This window comes from Vigna angularis, chromosome 8 (genome assembly GCF_016808095.1).
Source record: "Vigna angularis cultivar LongXiaoDou No.4 chromosome 8, ASM1680809v1, whole genome shotgun sequence".
NCBI lineage: Eukaryota > Viridiplantae > Streptophyta > Magnoliopsida > Fabales > Fabaceae > Vigna > Vigna angularis.
The window spans coordinates 10,003,814-10,017,549 of NC_068977.1; the positions used below are offsets into that span (position 1 = coordinate 10,003,814).

A 13,736-nucleotide genomic window follows, 5' to 3' on the forward strand; every position below is an offset into this window, starting at 1 on the left:
TTAACAAGAAAACAGGAATGAGCATGCAACATTGTCGAAAAACCATAAAAGGACAAAATATACAAACAATTAAACCAAAAATAGATTTACTAACCTCAACACGTGATTCACCTCCAACAAACTTCGCGAAAGCCTTCCACGTGATTCACCGCCAACAACTAGCCGATTCCACCAAAAAACCACCGATAGATGATGCCAATTTCCTAGAACGAAACTTTATCTAAACCTAATTTCTCACTAAAACCCAATGTTTCCCAATTGCGAACCACAACAACGAACCCACGAATCTTATTTTCTCCAATTTTTCCTAATTTTGCACGCACTTAATATCTGACCCCAAAATACCAAACTTAACCCTAATACCTTTTAATTTCATTTCTAGAAATCAATTTTACGTTCTGTTTTTATTAAATTTACCATATTTTAAACTTTTTTAAATTTAAAATCAAATAAATCCACATAATGACCTCTTACTATGCCACGTGGTTATTAAATGCTAGCTCACCATGTCACCAGACAACAAATTTAACGTCATCCACAGCAATTAACGGCAAGGTCAAAATTGACTCAATATTACATAAAAATGGACCTAATTGACACGAATCTACACAAATAGGGATTTCCGAAATGATTAAACCTTCCATATTTTATGTAATTATTTTGTTTTTGAAAGTTTTTGTTATTTATGATTTAGTAGTTAATTTGTTGTTAAATTTTTTTTTATTTGTTATGAAGTTTTTGAAACCTTGAAGAAAACAGCACACTGAGACACAAAGTGGAAGAATTGCACTGAGAGAGGGAGGGAGAAACACATACAAAGACAAAGAGAGAGGGACTTGAAGGAGGAGACAAGAGGGAGAAACAAAGCTCTTTTGATTTTGAGGGAGGCGCATAGATTGTGGGTTTTGGGGGGGGTGTAGGGTTGCTTTTAATTTTTGAAAAAGAATGTCAACAGCCAATTCTTCTGTTTTTTCATATTTTTGTACAGGCATGCAAACCGTCAAAAGGGTAATCTAGGAAAGTTGGAGATGCAGAGAGAATACCTAGAGGCGTAGGAAGAACATCTCTGAAATATTTACGCAATTGAATACTTGAAATTGGGAGAGTTAAACGCTCTCATATGAAAAAAAATACTGAGTAAAAATAATTAAATATGAAAAAAAATACTGTGTGTAAAAATAATCAAATGTAAAATTAAAAAAATTGTTGATTTACTGAAATTGATAATAAACATTTTGAACATAACTACATAAAAAAATGTGTAATCAAGTAATAAAAAAAATATCTGAGAGATATAAGTGGATTTTGAAGATAGAACAAGTCAAATAATTAGAAGAGAGGAAAAAAATGTCTAACAAAAAACAGAAAAGAATTATAAATATATATATATATATATATATATATATATATATATATATATATATAAGTATTTTAGGTTATCCAATAAACTATAAAGATTTTAATAATTTAAATAGATACCGAAGACACGACAAAGACAAGGATAGATATTGAGACTGAGTATGGAGACGAGGTCAGGATAAATATCTATGTAACCATCCCCGTCCTCGTACCTATTTAAAAGAATTAGATATGATTCCTACATATATCCGTATCCAGTCAATACGAGATTTCCCTTTAAAACTAAGATAAGTTCGGAAAATACTTATATAGACGGATCTATTTGTCTTTCCTTGTGCATCAATGAATGTAGACTACTGCATATGAAACACAAATACTACTAAATGAACTTCATTTTTCATTTATTTTGTATGCACGATACGTATATACCATGTCAACCACTCGTTGTTTTGCATTCACAGAGAAGGTTGTATAAAGTATGCCAATCACATATACATTCAAATGCTTGATAAAATCACCCATTAAAGAATAATCTTGTTCCAAGGAGAACTTCGCATGCTTATCAAGTGTAAGCATAAACAATTTAAGGCAATGACTTTACTTTCTACAACGTAGGAGGGATCCATATATAACTGGGTGTTTGAACATAACCAGCTTTTTCCAGCAATAGTTTATCTGCTTCTGCAGGACCTCTTGTTCCAGGTTTGTAAGGGATTGACTTGAACTCCCCTTTATCTATCCGGTGCAAAAGAGGGGTGAAGATCTCCCATGATGCCTGATAAGAAACAAAATACAGTCACTGAATAAAACTAATGTTGAAATGGGTGGGTCTATGAAGCCTGCACTATATTACCTTCAACTCATCTCTGCGAACAAAATGTTGCTGATCACCTCTAATTCTGTAAAAAAAATTCCGTTTGTCATTGATATTCACATAAGCTATTTCCTTCAAATAAACGGTTAAATATAAAGTTGACCTAGTAGGAAAAGTTGAAAAGGAATGTAGGAGAGGTTGTGGGTTTAACTTCTCCCACTAACATTTGCGAGATATAAGTTGGTTGGAAGGGTTTTGAAAAGAGGGTGAGAGAGGTTGTAGGTTCAACTCCATTTTCAAAAGCTAACAACTAATATTTGCCGATAAAAAAATATGTAGTCCAAATTAAAGTATACTTTTTTAACACCTTGAGATGTCTGTTCTCAGGAGACAAGCCATTAAACAATTAAACATGAAGTTGTAAGAGCAACGTACGTGTCAAGAATTAGACGTTCATAAGCCTCTGGAATGGTTACTCCTTGATAACGTTGCCTATATGACAAATCTAGTTCACTTTGAACTGTTTCTATATCCAGTCCAGGTTTCTTGACCTGCACAAAATCAGATAATAGTCCATTCTTAGACATATCATTGAATTATTTTAGTAGGTGCATTGAACTGGTTGAGCAGCAACAGTGGTAACAAAAAGCAAGACAACTGAACTGTGACAACACAGATCAAAGTGGATGATATATTCTGATAACATATCAGAGATGAATTGAAGATAACTCACTCAATAAAGCTAGCTCAAGAGAGGAGAAATGCCCCACTCTTGTGGAGAGTTCTGACCATATTTCTAAACATCTTGCGGTGTCTTAGCGCACATCCTTCATGTCTAGGACTAGACATGTAGCATGTGATCCTTGTAGGACTGGATACACTTAGATAACACGTAGAATTTATGATAGGAGATTTAGAGGAAGATATAGCAGAATATTGTATAGAGAGAATTTAGAAACTGGAAATATTCTGTTATTCACTGAAAATGTGAGAAATATGTTCTACATATATCCACATATATAAACTCTTAATAGACTTAGTTGAGACTATGTCTCAGGCTACTACTAATTAAAAACAAATTCCTAGAAACTAATACTCGTAAGTACTAAATGCATTTTATCATGTCATATGCGATACGAACATACCATTTCCTAAGTACATTATTTCCAACAGAATTTAACATATAGATTTCTTTCATGAACTCAAGATAACAAGTAAAAGAGATAAGATGTTGCTAAAGCTGACAACAAATTAACTAGAAAAGTTGCCATTTGCATTTCAGGATAATTGGTTCCAAACTGTCATGATATCTTTACATTTTTCAATACATAAATACTAAATATCTAAATTTGAACACTTAAAAATACTTTCCTCAATGACACATATGAAACTTCCAGAGGTAATTAAGCCAAAACAAATGGCAGAACAGTTCTTGTTAAGTGTTATCAGCATGATAGACATACTATTAGCTTCATGTACATAGCTTCTGAGGGTTGCAGGCGTATGACAAACTCATTTCTCTCCTGCTTTTGACCTAAAACAAGAATAAATTTACAATAAGGTCTAAGCATAGTTTGAAATTTAGATCAATAGGTACTTCAGTACTCACCAAGGTATGGAAAAACACACTCTAGCTAATATTTATTTTATTTTTCAATGCATTTATACTTTGCCAATAAAGAACAAGTTCCTCCTGCATGTTGCCTTTGTTGGAATTATGGATCATACATATGAACCCCTAATAAAAACATCACTTTTGGCAGCGGTAAGATAATTTTATGCACATACACTAATATTTGCATTTGAAACCGAAGTGAATAAAGTCTAACTAGATAATCCTATCACAAAAATTCCATGTCTTTTAAATAATGGGTTGTATACCATATCTGAGTGCACATGATGGATGACAAATAGATATATTCAATGCCATGGTCATGATTGATGTATTTACTATATATAATTAAAGATGCATGACTTGAAGAGAGTTCACCCAAATATTGAAAATTTGGTGCCATACACTTGAAAATGTCACCAGGAACATCCTTGAATTGAACTCTTATATCTGCCTTTCTTGAACTTAGGGCCTTCCCAGCCTTTAGTATGAATGGAACACCTAACATCAGAAAGGAGCTAGGTGTGAAAATGTCTCAATTGCAGTTCAGTTGATCAAAGTCACAGAAATATATAGCATAAAAAATACAAAAATAATGCACTCAAACATACACATAAAAAGATGGACTGAATAATTATATTCCCAAAATTCAGCATGAATAAAGCAAAGAAATGTCAGAAATATCTCCCTATAGCATCCCTGAACCTAAAGTTCAGATTTGTCTTTCAGGAACAAGATAGATTGGTTTTTCACATACCATCCCATCTCTCATTGTTTACTCTCAGAATAACAGTTGCAAAAGTAGGAGTATTCGAATGGTCAGGTACGGTGGAATCATCTCTATAGCCTTCATATTGTCCTAGAACAACCTCATCATCTTTAATAGGCAGTACTGATTCAAGAACCTGCAATTTTTTATATCAATCAGAAAGTGGTATAGACTCAGGTTGGAACACAGTCAAAATTCTGGGTAATCATAAAGAAGGATTGTGTCTAGTTTCAATTCATTAGTGATAACAATGGGAACAAAACATTATGGACAAAACATGAGAACAAACCAAGAGAGCAAGAAAATAATGATGGGAATGGGAATGTGGGCTTAGACGTTGGCAGTAAGCCCAAGGTTTGAACGGTTAATAAAAGGAGAAAACAAATAGGTGTGAGAGAAATGCTGAAGTGACAAAAGATGTAACAGAATCAGTTAATGAGTGAGGGAGGTAATTAGAAGAAAGGGGAGAAAAATAGGAGAGAAAGAAGTCGGAATTTTGAGAATTTTGTTATGGATAGGGAATGTCGTTTTCTTTGAAGGAGCTTGCTCTGTGGCAGCATGATTTTCACCCTACTATACTTCTTATTTCTTTTTGAGTAATTATACTAATATTATCTCCCCGTCCTGTTATTCTCCTATTTCTTGTATCTGATCTCTAACATTTGGTCCGACTTGCTAGATATGAACGGATAGTCCAGTGGTCGAAAGAGGTTGTTAAAATGGTTGCAAAGTTCATCGCACTGACAGAAGTTGTTGACTTCAAAACGCTTTGCAGGTTTAGGCCACGAGAGAAAACGTTTCAGGATAGAAACTCAAGGCTGATTCCAACCATGCGAAACTCATGGAGTTATTGTCAAGAAATAGTGGAGTTGCTGGCTTGGCCATGAGAGGTTACATTTGACCCAAACAACGACCCGTTTGATGAGTTCTGACAATCTGTCAAGAAGGTGGAGTTGCTGCTGATGTTTAACTTTGACTAGTTTGTCTCTAATTCCCACTACATCCATCATTTTTTCTCACTAAGAATATGAATGGTCATCACCTTCTCTTGTAGTTTTGGATCTTCCAATGAGACAAACCAGCCACTTAACTAAAAGGAAATAATAAAAATTATAAAGAAAATCCAAAACTTAAATTGATTCCTCATCATTTTAGAGGGGTTAGGGAGAATATAGGGGAGAAAAAAGGAAAAGAGAGGGGAAGTCGGGATTTTATTGAATTCTGATATAGGCAGGGAATGTTCTTTTCCTTAAAGGAGCTTGCTATGTGGTAGTAGGATCTTTAGCCTACTGTATTTCTTTTTCCCTTTTTTGATTAATAATATTGATATGATTTCCCTTGTCTTATTATTTTCCTATTTCTTGTTTCTGATATATAACATAGAAGAAAAACTATTTCCATAAAAAATTAGATGAAAGAGACAAACCTTCACTTTCTCATCCCGAATGTGTTCGGCCTTGAGAGAAACTGGTTTTTCCATAGCAACCAAGCAAAAAACCTGAGTTTATAGAAAAACAATGAATGTTGAAAAAAAATGTAGACACTGAAAAATTGTGAAGTTTGTTCAAGCCTATTAAGAACGTAGTTGGTCTTGCAATCACTGATTACAGGAAGATTCAGGCCCTTTCATAAGAATTGCTAAGGCCTGTTTGAAATTCAATTTAATGCTTAAAATGAAAAAAAAAAATCAGAAATTAAATGATTTAATGTTGTTTGTTTAAAGCTTACTAAAAACAAATCAGTGATAAATATTATCCCTAATACACCTTCATCTCTAAAAATGATTTTTCACCTAAATATTACAAAATGCAATGCATAAATAATCAGCACAAAATATCAGTACTTTCCACAACAACGTTATTTTGTTTTATAGAACATAACTCTAGTAAGATTAGAAGTTTAGGGGGAAGTGAATTTAAACAATATTGTGGCTTTTGATAATATTGTTTAATCAACCATGGTAATAGTAATGTAAAAGAATATATCTTTCTCAGCCTAAAATAAAGGCCGTACCTGCAGCAGATGATTTTGAATTATATCTCGAATAATTCTGCCAAATAAAAAGTACGTTAGTGATTTTGGTTTTTTCTAATCTCAATGATATAAAACAATAGAAAATAAAGCTTAAGCATTGACGGATGGTACTTAAAAAGCCAGAAAAGTTTCACCATCAACATCGTTAACAAAGTAAAATCAGTATACATAATTCTCAATATTACTTCATTTGACATCCTATTATGGCTTTGACTTGTCACTAGGCAGCTTAGTTTAAAAAATAAATGACTTACTACACATACCCATATTGGTCAAAATATCCACCTCGGCCTTCAGTTCCAAAATCTTCTCTGAAAACGATCTACCACAAAAAAACAGCGTAAAACTCAATTTGAATGTGGCATGTAAATGTTTGGTCATGAAGTAGATGAACTAGGTAATAACAGACAGAATTTAGCAGTAATAACAGAAAGAATTTAACAGGGCCACAAAAAAAGATTTAACAGTTACGATGAGGCAAATTGCGAAATACGAATTGTCAAGGCAACTAACAAGGCCTTGTTTGATTTCAATGGTAACTCCCTCACCTGCACATTAGCAATGTTGTCACGGTTCCATTGCGGCATGAATAACCGGTTTGCAAAACGAAGTACTAACTAGAAAATAGAAGTCAAATGAAGAGGGTTTAGGCCGAGTTTATGAAGCAAATAAAAAGAGAGCCATTAAGTAGTCATTTGCTACCATATTCTGCACTAGTTCCTTCCCTAAGTAGTGATCAATACGATAAATCTGGGGTTCTTCAAACAACTCTCCAATCTGGGTACTGAGTTGCTCTGCAGATTCTAGATCCTTACCAAAAGGCTTCTCAACAATAATACGAGTCCACCCACCAAGATCAGCTACAACATGAAAATAGATGAAATCATCAATAAAAACAATGTTGGAAATGAAGATGCAACTTAGGCCAGGTAGGGAAATTAGACGCATTTACTTGGGATGATGGTGTTAGGCAGGAGCTAGCACAACAAGTTAATAATCACACAGGATTGCAGGTTTATTATAGGAGGAGTCTTAAAAAGAAAAGTAAGAATACAAGGTAACTTTTACGGCTAAGAGTTAGTTAGCAGAAAGAAGTCCTTTAATAGGAAGCTTAGAAGGAAAAGGGGGACAGTTTTGAGAATTGAGAGACCTGTAACTACAATAATCCAGTGGAAAGGTGTCAGGATCCAAGAATTGAAAAGAGAAAGGAAAAAAATATTTTTTTTAATAGAATAAAAGAACAAGAAATAGAAGAACACACTCTCCTCCAAGGGTTTTCACTTCACAAAGAGCAAATACCCAATCTACAAAATTAATATCCTTTTCCTTTCTCTCCTTCCTCTATTATATCTAACTAACACTTCAAGTAACTAACTCATTAATATTCTAAATATCATATTAGAATTCTAGGTATGAGAGAAACCAGAGAAGATTAACAGGAAGTGAATGGAATTATTATTGCACTGAATGAGAAAGAAGACACAAGTTGAACATATATAGACTCAAGAAGCGGTTACAACAGTATCAAACTAATTATAACAGAAAAACAGATAACTAATTAACATCCAGTTCAATAACTGAATGTTCACGTTTAAATCTCTTATAAGCCCCTCAAACTCTAGGGGAAGGATTTTTACATACAAAATCCTGCACATTGAGTTTGCTTCTAAGAAGTTCATAATGGTTAAAAGAAAGAGGCTTGGTAAGAATATCACCCACTAATCCAAGTTAGGAAAATGATAAAATTCAAGTTGTTTGGATAACACTTGATCACAAACACAAATCTGCTTCATTCTCGAGTGAAATACACGGTTTTGTGCTATAGCAACAACATTTTTATTGTCACAGAGCATGACAAGAGAGAAGGAAGAAATATATAATTCTTTCACAAGAGCTTGAGTTCAGATAATTTCTTTTGAAGATTGAGCTAAGCTGCGATATTCAGCTTCAGTGCTTGATCTAGCAGTGACACATTGCTTGTGGGATCACCAAGAAAAGAGATTGGGTACCCCAAATATTGCAGATCATAACTGAACTTTCTATCATCAATATCAGAAGTCCAGTTAGCATCACACAAGGCTATGATAGAAAAAGGATGAGTTGCAAAGGCTGGTTGCATGCCAAGACTGTAAGAAAGAGTGCCCTTAAGGTATCTAAGGATTCCTTTAACAGTTGTCCAATGAGTACCCTAAGTATTTGACATGAATTGACAGACCTTGTTGACATCATAACTATTTCCAGGTCTTTCAAGAGTAGCATGTTGCTAAGCTCCAACGACTGATCTGTAAAGGCTAGGATCCAAAAATAAATCTGATCTTGTTTTAAATAGTTTGCAAGATGAGGCCATAGGAGATGGTATAGGTTGAGATTCAGTCATCTTTGTTTAATGCAAAAGGTCTTTAATATATTTACTTTCAGTCATCACAATATTCTTGTCAAAAAGGTAGTTGATTCAATACCTAGAAAGTAGGCAAGTTTACCCAGCTGCCTGAGAGAAAAATTAGAGTTCAAGTTCTGAGTGAGTTGCTTAATAAGAGATACAGAGATACCAGTGAAAATGATATCATGAAGATATACCAATAGGTGAACAATATGAGAGTCATATTGATAGGTATATAGTGAAGGATCACATTTACTAGAACGGAAACCAAGCTTCAAAAGAGTTGTGGTGAGTTTCTTAAACCATTGTCTCGGTGCTTGTTTTAAGCCATAAATGGCTTTATTAAGCTTGCAGACCAAAGATTTATCTGCGGCCTCAAATCCGGGAGGTTGGACTGTATATATAATATTTCTTCTAGAGTGCCATTGAGAAAGGCATCATTAAGATCCAAATAAAACAAAATCCTATCCATTTGATTAAAGCAATAGTAAGAATAATCATGACGGTAATAGGTTTGATAATAGGAGACAAAGTTTCATGAAAATCAAACCCATTGGTGGAATCACTTTGCAACTAATTTGGCTTTATATTTGTTAACAGTTCCATCAACATTTTCTTTTACCTAAAAACCCTTTGATGACTAACTGCTTTCCTGCCAGAGGGTAAAGAAACCAGATCCCCGATGTCATTATGAGTTAAAGCATTATACTCCTATTTAACTCGAAGAACATATTCAGCAACTGATATTATGCAGCTCAGACCTTCTTTGCAAAGGCAATGACTGAGCTCTGTTTAGTTGATTCTATCTATCAAACAGACTTCCAAGTTTATTTCAGAATTATTTCCTAGCATAAACACACAAAAATATGACAAAGCCACCAGTAGTTATGCAGTAAATCGGAAATCAAAGCAATGTTTCAGCCTCTGGAAGCAGTTATGTTTTACAGTATAGACCAACAGCAGTGACTTCAATACAGATCAAGTGTCATCAAGAAAAAAATCACAAAGAAAGAACAAAAGAAATCTGTAATTTAGATTTTATTTTTAAGAAAATTGAAGAGCTGAAAGTGACCTCTGAAGTACAGACTGGAGTAGTTGTCCGACTGAGAATTACTTCTAGCATGTCTTGAGCTATGGCATACAAGGTTTGTTACTCTTCCCAAGTTAAGAGTTCATATTAAAGTTTGCAACCAAATGTTACTAGATTCATGTCAAAACAATGGATGCTAAATCTTACATTTGTTCATGCAATAAGTCTTGATCATCTTGCAAACTGATTGGTATACTGTAGGAGGAAGGGCAAGATAGAAAAGCCTTCGGGAAGAACCCTGAGCGCTACTTTTCAAAGATTCATGCTCTGAAATCTCTTTATCCAAATTACAGAAACCATCCTTAGAATCATAAGAGCCGCTTACATATTTGATCTAATGGGAAGAGAAAGGGGAAAAAGAATGAACGTTTGATCAATCAGATGAGTAATTTCAGTGAGTGAATAGCAGAAAATTATAAAATGATTCAAGGCAGTCAACACCAACCAGATGCAAGAACTTTGATACATTCTCCAACTGCTCAGAGGAAGAATCTCTTCCAGGAACAAGATAGCTGCACATCAAACAACAACCAATTTCCTATCATTTATTGCACCGAGAATCTGCTTAAATAAGGGATGAAAATGACAAATATCAAGTATAACAAGAATGAAAGAAGCAGAGAGCAAACATGTAAGACAACAATCATGGAACAAACTTCAAATTCATATTTAGTTCGGTTTAATTTTGAGAAATAGTCACTTACTTTTGCTATATTAGAGATCTTTTGAGAAATAAGTAATTTTTTTTACCAAAATTAAGTTTTACTAAACATGCTATAAAATTTTAATGTTATGGAAACACGGATCCATGAAATATGCTCTGTTATTTCACAGGATACTGATGCATTTGAAATAATGTTATACTTACATAAAAGAAATCATGGTTGCGAAATAGTAGAAAGAAATTGATTTCCACGATTTTTTTAATTTATTTTATAAATATTAGGAAAGATATAGATTATGCAACTTAAAAGAAAAAGAAAAAAAAACTCACCCACGTAAGCGGTTTTTCAATTCGTCATCAGTGATTTTTGTCCTAGCATAGCCAAAAATACAAACCTCATTTTGTGGTAGGAATCCCTGCAAAATGCCACCAAAATTTAGAAAAATTGTTAAGCATACATCAGTTAGAAAATCCTCCTTGTACAAGATGAGTTAGTAATAGATATTTGCTTAGGTTATCATGTAGAATATAGTTTTTTCGGTATCCCACAACTATTTTCCTTTAGACGTAATCTGTTTCCCGCAATCGGGTATTAAATCTGGGACACCTCTGCCAGCAGAGATTCAAACCTTGGTTTCCCATCTTGTGAGAACTAGTCCCTTCTATTAGATCCAACCCCATTGATCATAGAGGGCTTGCTACACAGATCAAATAATGCCAATGTGTTTTGTCATAAACCAATTTTCTATACAGGCTATTTAGATTTTATATCAAAATCCTATTAAATGGTTTTAACTAGAGTTTACATACCCAGTCTCAACTTCCAAGTCCATACAAAAGAGGTGTTAGGCCGTTCACATCCAATTAAAATTTTATCAAATCTTAATTTTAGGTAGAATATATGAATAAGAAGAAAAGTTTTAAAAAATTGCTAGATTAAAACTATAACATTCTAATACACATTCCATTAAGGGTCTTTCAGTGGTTCACTAATACTTCAATGATGATCTATTTCAAATCCTTTTGTTTTAATAACAAGCACTAAATACCATGGGGGAAGCCTTTCTGTGTTAAAGACTTTTGAAATGATGGTCCAAATATTAAAGATGCCCAGAGATAGATGTCATACCGATCTACTCTTTCCAAATCCCTGCATCATGTTATTCAAGTTCATTGGTAAAGGTGGGATAATGTAATGAGTGATATGACAAGATGTGTGTTGTGTAGTGTTTATCAGTGTAGGTGCTGATTTTATAGCTACTGGTTGTATTTAATATGTGCAGGGGATTGGATGGTTTAGTGCTGGATCTGGTCTTGTACATGGCAGCTTTAGGAGCAGCTGAGGTTTAATGAGAATCCATCAAATTTTCTATTTGTTTAGCATGTCATTTCATGTACTCAACCTCTCTAATACAATTATTTTAGTCTTTCAGAAAACTAGGCATTAAGTAACTGGTCCAGAAAGGTTATTCTTTATTCCTTTATTTAACACACAAACATAGGTTATAAAACCTGCTCATATAGGTGGAAAAGTGCTGGAAACGTCTTTTTCTTTGCAAGATCACCAGAAGCACCAAGTATAACAATGGAGAGTGACCCTGTCTCATGCGCATTTTCTGAATCCCTTGATGAAGGGGATTCAAATTTTGAACTTTGCCTTCTTTCAACATGCCATTCACTTGACTTCATCCTCTATCAGCAGCACCAAACAAATATAACCTTCTGTCTGACATCAAACAAACAAGTTGCAATTAACCAAATATCCTTCAAAGATGCTAATCACAGAAAGCATATAGGAAAACAGTTCATAAATTTAAAGCTTCAATTCCTACTAGACCAGCTCCTTTAACATAAACACCTAACTTTCAAAGGTAAACTAAGTTTGGTTTGGTGTCTGATACAGTCAAAAGTGGATCCAAAATTCCAAATACCAAACCAAACACATAGTCACTCATGAAAAAGATCATCCATTCATACAAAGTGATATGTGTAACAACAAATCATGATCATTATGGAATATCATAGTTAATTTTTTCATCCGATGTCAAATATTGCTTACTTTATCCTTTTAGAAACGAAATTTATTCTCACAATCAAACAATTCAAAACACAGTACCGCGAGCAGTATCTGATCGAGTAGGTAATTTCCCAAACCAGAACAAAAAATACCATTCCAAACACTGATATTGGTAAAAAAGATAATTAAGATTCAATCACAAGGACAAACAAAAAGGAAAAGAAACCAAATACCGAATAGAAAGATGAAGCTTGTAAAATTTAAATCACGCTACTCATAAATAATGCTTAGCAGTCAAGAAATATACAGCAGGTAATGAAAATTACGTAGCTCACACAGAAGTAGCAGTATTGATTGATTTTTTAAGGATTGAAAGTGCAATAGCAGCGACTTTATCGTTCAACGAATTTCCCTGGGTGAATCAATCGTGAACTAGAACAACCATTGTCAACGAACTGTGTTCCTCAAGTGGCAACTGCGATTTCACATTCCCCTTCATCTTCTCCTATTTACTTTCATACCCTTGATGTTATGAATAATTATAAACAAAAATTTATGTTTTGCACTGCCATCCTCATTTTATGTTCTTTATATGTGTATAAATTATAACCAATATACAAATTTCATATTCTTGTATCACTTTTAATTATATTTTAAAATGATTACATTTGTATCTCTGGAGCTATCTTGATACAAAAAAAGAAAAGAGAAATAGAAGAAATAAACTATTTATCCATTCAATATAACTACAAATGTTACTAATTTAATTTTGTCACTTTACATTATAATTATATTTTTTCTTGTTTACTAAAATTTTATACATTAAAATCATAAATTATGAATATTATATATATATATATATATATTATTTAGATAAATATATAAAATTAAAATTAATATAAGTGCAAATTTTTTAACTCATTAAAATAAAATAGTAAATAAAAAAATTAACACACTTTTTGTCTTTTCAATAGTTGAAATAGTTTTATTAAAGGAG

The 13,736-nt window shown here is 33.3% G+C and overlaps 1 protein-coding gene across 6 annotated transcripts; it reads right to left on the minus strand.

The window, feature by feature from the left end:
• Positions 1-1,733: 1,733 nt before the first annotated feature.
• LOC108345837 (glucose-6-phosphate 1-dehydrogenase, cytoplasmic isoform) lies at positions 1,734-13,262 on the minus strand. Of its 6 annotated transcripts, none has more exons than XM_017584641.2 (16): positions 13,075-13,262; positions 12,235-12,444; positions 11,053-11,138; positions 10,504-10,570; positions 10,206-10,392; positions 7,291-7,448; positions 7,137-7,205; positions 6,852-6,910; positions 6,568-6,604; positions 5,981-6,052; positions 4,543-4,690; positions 4,191-4,286; positions 3,637-3,707; positions 2,609-2,724; positions 2,213-2,258; positions 1,734-2,134 (listed from the first exon to the last, which is right to left on the minus strand). In XM_017584641.2, exons 2-16 carry the CDS (start codon positions 12,409-12,411, stop codon positions 1,964-1,966), a joined length of 1,560 nt encoding a protein of 519 aa, XP_017440130.1. In that variant the 5' UTR covers positions 12,412-12,444; positions 13,075-13,262; the 3' UTR covers positions 1,734-1,963. The 6 variants fall into 6 exon arrangements, with proteins under 6 accessions (XP_017440130.1, XP_017440128.1, XP_017440129.1 ...); XM_017584639.2 differs by having other exon boundaries at positions 12,235-12,448; XM_017584640.2 differs by having other exon boundaries at positions 13,066-13,262.
• Between the last annotated feature and the right edge of the window lie 474 nt (positions 13,263-13,736).

Bases quoted from the DNA above. Each gene is read 5' to 3' on its own strand.
- LOC108345837 (XM_017584641.2), bottom strand. From the start codon at position 12,411: ATGAAGTCAAGTGAATGGCATGTTGAAAGAAGGCAAAGTTCAAAATTT. The intron at 6,911-7,136 runs GTGAGGGAGTTA...TTTTTGTGGTAG, and splicing joins ACAACATTGCTAATGTGCAG to ATCGTTTTCAGAGAAGATTT. The intron at 2,725-3,636 runs GTATGTCTATCA...GATTTTGTGCAG, and splicing joins CTATGTACATGAAGCTAATA to GTCAAGAAACCTGGACTGGA.